The 6,000-nt window shown below is 57.7% G+C and overlaps 1 protein-coding gene across 5 annotated transcripts in view; it reads right to left on the reverse strand.

Moving 5' to 3' along the window:
• TPM2 (tropomyosin 2) overlaps nucleotides 1–4,920 on the reverse strand; it is a 30,474-nt gene extending 25,554 nt beyond the window's left edge. For 2 of the 5 annotated variants that reach the window (XM_084628981.1, XM_084628978.1), the window contains exons 1-2: nucleotides 4,700–4,914; nucleotides 3,484–3,609 (exon numbers count right to left, since the gene is read on the reverse strand). In XM_084628981.1, coding sequence (XP_084485107.1) covers nucleotides 3,484–3,609; nucleotides 4,700–4,813 — 240 coding nt within the window. In that variant the 5' untranslated portion in view covers nucleotides 4,814–4,914. Of the gene's footprint in view, nucleotides 1–3,483; nucleotides 3,610–4,699 lie in introns of all 5 variants that reach the window. The other 3 variants (XM_084628979.1, XM_084628977.1, XM_084628980.1) reach the window with 3 other exon arrangements.
• Nucleotides 4,921–6,000: the final 1,080 nt, after the last annotated feature.

Consider the following 6,000-nt stretch of genomic DNA (forward strand, 5'->3'; position numbering starts at 1 on the left):
GGACCCCATTCCTCCTGGTCTCTCCCTCTGGTCCCCGAACAATTCCCCTCCCTCCTGGAGGGTCACATCTCTCAGATATGTGGAGAGAGGTCGCAGGACTCCCCCTCGCCCCCGTTATCAAACTAGGTAGGTTTGTACAGCCCTCCTTGAGCCTTCCTGTTACTCTTCTCTGAGCGCCCGCCAGTTTGCCAACACTAAGCACAATATTTCAGGGGTCGTCCCAAATCAGAGCCACATAACGAGGGACTCTCCCCCCCACCCCCCTTCCCGGAGCATGCACTGCACATCACGCTGCAAACTACACTGCGAACTCTGCATCCGCCCAGGCCTCTGACATCCCCCAGGGCCATCCCCTTTCCACCGCCACCCATCTGCATCTCAGTTGGACCCCCAGCCATTTGCACTCCGCGCTAGTCCACACCACAGGGTAATCTACATGCAAATTTGCACAACTTTAGTTAAAGCAGTGCTAACCCCTTGGTGGACACTTAGGCTGCATCTACACGGAAGACCCCCCAAACCCCTGCAGTGGGAAATCTCAGAGCCCTGGGCCACAGCCTCTGGCTCACGGGGCTCCTGCTACGGCTCGGCCCAGAGTTCAGGCTCTGAAACCCGGTGAGGGGGGTGGCGCTCAGAGCCCAGGCTCCAGCCTCAGTGGGAATGGCTACACTGCTATGTCTAGTGCCCTGCCTACAGGCTGAGTCTGTAGATCTGGGTTTGAGATGCGCTGTCGTGGGGCTTTATTTAGTGGAAACTTACTTTAAAAACTGCTCTTAATCTTCACCAGCCGAACTGAAACAAGCCTGTTTGGAACCAGAGTGTCTGTCCACAGGTTTCTCCACTGGCTTAACTAAATCAGCATGCAGACAAGCACCAGGCCCCAGGCAGACCCATGTTCCGGAGGCCCCTTCCCCCTTCTCCGCCAGAAGAACAACTGATTAATAGATTCCTAAAGTTTTAGGCCAGAAGGGTCCCCTGTGATCACCTAGTCTGCCCCCTGTGGAACCCAGGCCAGAGAACTGCCTTGCATTAATTCCCATTTGAACTACAGCAGATCGACATCCCGTCTTGATTTAAAAACTGCCAGGAATGGAGAAGCTGCCATTGCTATATTCCAATGGTTAGCGACTGTCACTGTGAGTAATCTGCCCCTTAGTTCTAGTCTGAACCTGTCTAGTTTCAGCTTCCAGACTTTGGGTCGGGTTAGATCTTTGTCTGCTAGAGACGGACGAGCCCATTATCAAATATTCGTTACACACTGGGATCAAGTCACCCCATAACTTTCCCTTTAAGCCAAGCAGATGGAGCGGCTGGAGTCTCTCATGATCAGGCAGGTTTTCCAGTCCTTTAATGCTGCACAGCCTGGCTCCAGCTGCCCAAAGCCCAGGGGAGCCTCTGCCAAGAGCCACCAGGGTGAACTCCTGGCTCTGTGGAAATCAGTGGCAAAACTCCCATGGACTTCAGTGGGCCCAGGATCTCACCCCAGGACCCCCCTAGAACAGCTGCCTCAGGTTAAAGGGAGACAGAGGCCAAGAGGAGCTTCTCCTCGTCTCAAGTGCCCGGTTGCAGATTTCGCCCCCAGTTCTGCTGGGCTCCGAAGCAGGGTTTGGCTCACTCTCCAAATGGAGCAGACCGTCCCAGAGCCAGAACAGCCAGAGAACAGGGAGGAGGTTGTTACATGCCAATGGTGGGCCCCAGACCAAAATGGAGTTACATGTGCTAACTTTTCCTTAACAAGGTAACAGCCTCCTCCACGCCGCCTTTATACCTGGAGCACTCGCGGGGACCAGGGCCAGTAGGCCACCACCTGCAGCCCTCCTGGCGAACTAGCCCCAGTGCCTTGCCTGCACGGACTCCGCCAGCTAGTGCTGGTTCGAGGGACAGGAGTAGGTGCAGGGCACTTGTGCGCTGGGACTGTAAGCTCTTTGAGGCAAGGTCTGTCTCCCTGCATGTTTATTCAGAGCCTCGCACAGTGGGGCCCTGATCCTGGACTATCAATATGTTTGTGGGATGGGAGAGTCCTTCTGCCTGAACTCAACCAGGGCTTTTTGCTGCTCCTGGGAGTGGGGGAGGGGACGTATCGCACTCCCACAGCCTTGTCCTTCTCCGGACTCCCCTGTCCTTGGTGGCTGCCTCGGAGATTTGACACATCTCCCCCATTTAGCTCCACAGACCAGCTGGGATTGAATTTTTGCTCTTGATCCTAAAAAGCTTGGCCCTTCCCCCACTGGCTGTGCTCCAGATGGCTCCCTTCAGCTTCTCTTCCACTTGTCATGGGTGGTTTTCATCAAAGAAGGGCTGGCTATGAAAAGGAGGATTTATTTATAGGGTGTCAAATACCCTGGGTGGCACAGCGGGTCACTACACCCCATTCCACTCCCTGGAGCAGCCGGGGGCTGCACACAGCTGTTCCTCACTGTGCCCTGCCCCGACACAATGTCTTCCCCGAGGCAGGAGCTGCTGTCTCAGGCGAGAGAGAAAACCGTCCAGGCCTGTCCTTCCAAGGGGCTGGGAGGGAGCCCTCAGCCCCTGGTGCTCATGGAGGAAAAGGATTTCCCCAAGCACAGCTATGACCTCCTTCCTTCCAGCCAGCCACTCTCCAGCCCCCCCCCCGCCCCCTCCAGCCCTGGGTTTCATTCAGACGCACAGACACGAGCGGTGTCTGATCCCTCCCCTTGGCTCCCGGCTCTACTCAGCTTTCCCAGAACAGGCTAACAAGCACCCTGGAACTTTATGGGAGGCCGATGAGCTGGTCTGTATCCCGCAGATACCAATTGCCGATTTGAAGATACTCAATATTGGCTGGTGCCATGACCGCTCCAGTCCTGGCAGGGCCGTATCACTACTAGAGGGGTGGGCCCAGCCCGCTGGAACAGCAGAGGCCTGCAGAGCTCCAAGCATATCTAGTGTTGTCAGCAATGCATTCCATCCATGAGCAAACTCCAAACAGCTTCTCACCTCCCGCAGGTCAGAGCTCACTGCCCCCCATCAAACTACACCCCTCTGCCCCTTCCCCCTGCTGACTGTGCCCTTACCTCCTATCGCCCACCAGACTGCACCTCAAACTGTCTCCCCCATCGCCCGCCAGACTGCACCCCAAACTGTCTCCCTTGCCCTCCATCTCCAGCCAGACTGCACCCCAAACTGTCTCCCTTGCCCTCCATCTCCAGCCAGACTGCACCCCAAACTGTCTCCCCCATCACCCGCCAGACTGCACCCCAAACTGTCTCCCGTGCCCTCCATCTTCAGCCAGACTGCACCCCCTCGCCCCATCCCTCCCATCGGGCTGCACCTCCCCACTCCAGGGGTCAGGCCCCTATTATCCATTTTCTAGTGTTTAGTCCAGTTTAGTGTAAGTGTCCCAGGTGATGAGATTTCGACTGCTTCCACCAGGAAAGGTTTCCCAATGGGGCTCCCACCCCTTAATCCCCCAGTGACAGATTCTCCGTCTCATGGGGAGAGGGGCTGGCAGTAGGTACGTACATCTGCTGCCTTCTTCTCCGCCTGTTCCAGCTTCTCCTGGGCCTCTTTGACGGACTCAGAGTATTTATCCACCTCATCCTCAGTCCCCTTCAGCTTCTTCTGCAGGGCCTGCTGCTCCTCCTCCAGCTGGGAAGGGAGATCAGAGCAAGGGGGTTAGGGGCCCGGACAGAGGTTCAGCGGGAGCCAGGCAGCATGCTAGATAACAGGAAAGGGGCAAGGCGAGCTTGGGTGGCATCCCAGAGTGGCTGCCCCAGGACTGGCCCCAATACAGAGCTCGGTTCTTGGCACCCGAGGCCAGTGGGAGAATGCTGGGCAGAGTCTCCAGAGACAGTGGCTCCCAGGATTGTCTCCTTGGGCTTCCAAGAACTAGGGGAGCCCAGGGCAGCCTCTCCCCGGTCCTGGCACAGACGTGGGGAAGTGATGTTCTCGCCCCACATTTCTGGTGAACCCGCTGCGTGGAGGAGAGAACCCCGACTCAGCCCGAGATTCTGGCTCCATCCCAAGGGCCTGAGCTGCTAAAACAGGCAGTGTCCAAGGGGGGTGGGGCAGGATGTGCCCAATGCCTGGATGTGCTGGCGGGGGGGGGGAAGGATGCCTGTTTGCAATGGGTCCCCTACAAGTCTAGCTCCAGGAGGGGCCAACATGATACCTGGTCAGGGGATAGAACTGAGGGTTCCTGAAGTGGTCCCCAACAGTGCAGTGACCCCCACTTGGTCCTCACCCTATCAATGGGGGTTTAAGGGGGAGGTGCCCTGAGGGATGAGGGTATCGGTCCTCACCCTGCTTAATCTGTCACTGGATGGGGATACTGGGCAGGGTTAATCCCAGCTGGGGGGGCTGGACAGGGGGCTGCCTGGAAAGTAGAGGGGCGCTACTCGGGGGGGGGGCACTGGAGGGAGCTGCCAGGGTGTGTGCCGGGGGGGAGCTTCCCAGGGACTGGTGGGGGACCTGGGGGGTTGCCTAGGGACTCAGGGAGGCTGCTGCCCAGGTGTAGGGTGGGCTGGGGAGCCTGGGGACTCGGGGAAGTGTTGGGGCTACCTGGGGACTGTACTGCCAGGGTGCTGGGAGGGGCCCCGTTGGGGTTGCTGCCCAGGGACTTGGGGAGCATGGGGGGTCCCAGGTCTGCCTGGAACTTAGGGGGGGTTGCCTGGGAACTGGGGGGCTGCCTAGGGACTCGGGGGGGGCACTGACGGGGGCTCCCGGACACCCCCCACACCTGCTTGCAGCGATCCTCTGCCTGCTTCTTGTCCGCCTCCGCCTGCTCGGCGCGGTCGATCGCGTTCTCCTTGTCCAGCTTCAGCATCTGCATCTTCTTCTTGATGGCGTCCATGGCTGCGGCGCGGGGCGGAGACCGGGCTGGGAGCGGGGCTGGAGCGGGCCGGGCGGAGCGGGGCCGAGCGGGGCTGGAGCGGGCCGGGCGGAGCGGGCTCTGGGGCCCGGGCGCCGCCGCCGCGCCTAAAAGCCGGGGAGGGGACGGGAGGAGCCGCGGGACCCGGACCCTCCCCCGCCGGCCGCCGAGCACCTTTTAGGGACAGGCTCGCGAGCCGAGCCGCGGGGAGGGCGGGATCGGCGAGCAGCGGCAGCACCCCGTGCGGGACCGGCCCGGCTGCGCCCCCAGGGACCCGGAACCGGAGACACCCCCCTGCGCCCCCACCCCAGGGACCCCACCCCCACTGCACCCCCCGAGGGACCCCCAACTCCACAGAGATCCCCAACCCCACTGAATCACATTGATCTCCCGCGAGACCCCCCTAATCCCACTGAAATGCTCTGCACTCTCCAGAGGGACCCCCAAACACCAGGGACCCCCATCCCCAGAGACTGACTCTGTTAGCCCCAGAGATTTCCATTTCCCAAATACAGAGGAAGCTACTTAAACAGAAATCAAAAGGAAAAGGCATGAGTGCAATGCCTGGAAGCTGCATGGAAACTTTAAAAAAACACCATAATAGAGGCTCAAATTAAATGTATACCCCACATTTAAAAAAATGATACCATGGCTCAACAACAGAGTAAAAGAGGCAGTTAAAGGGGAAAGGAAAAGGAGTACTTGTGTCACCTTAGAGACTAACCAATTTATTTGAGCATGAGCTTTCCTGAGCTACAGCTCACTTCATCGGATGTAGCTCACGAAAGCTCATGCTCAAATAAATTGGTTAGTCTCTAAGGTGCCACAAGTCCTCCTTTTCCTTTTGCAAAGACAGACTAACAGGGCTGTTACTCTGAAACCTGTCAAAAAGGGGAAAGGGCATCTTTTAAAAATTGGAAGCCAAATCCTACTGAGGAGAATGGAAAGGAGCATCACTCTGGCAAGTGAAGTGTAAAAGTGTAATTAGGCAGGCAATAAAGAATTTGAAGAGCAACTAGCAAAAGACACAAAAACTAACAGCAAATTTTGTTAATGGCATCAGAAGCAGGAAGCCTGCCAAACAATCAGTGGGGCCACTGGACAGTAGAAATCCTAAAGGAGCACTCATGGAAGACAAGGCTGTCGTGGAGAAGCTAAATAAGTTCTTT

The sequence above is a fragment of the Lepidochelys olivacea genome (genome assembly GCF_965140295.1).
Source record: "Lepidochelys olivacea isolate rLepOli2 genome assembly, chromosome: 5".
Classification (NCBI taxonomy): Eukaryota; Metazoa; Chordata; order Testudines; family Cheloniidae; genus Lepidochelys; species Lepidochelys olivacea.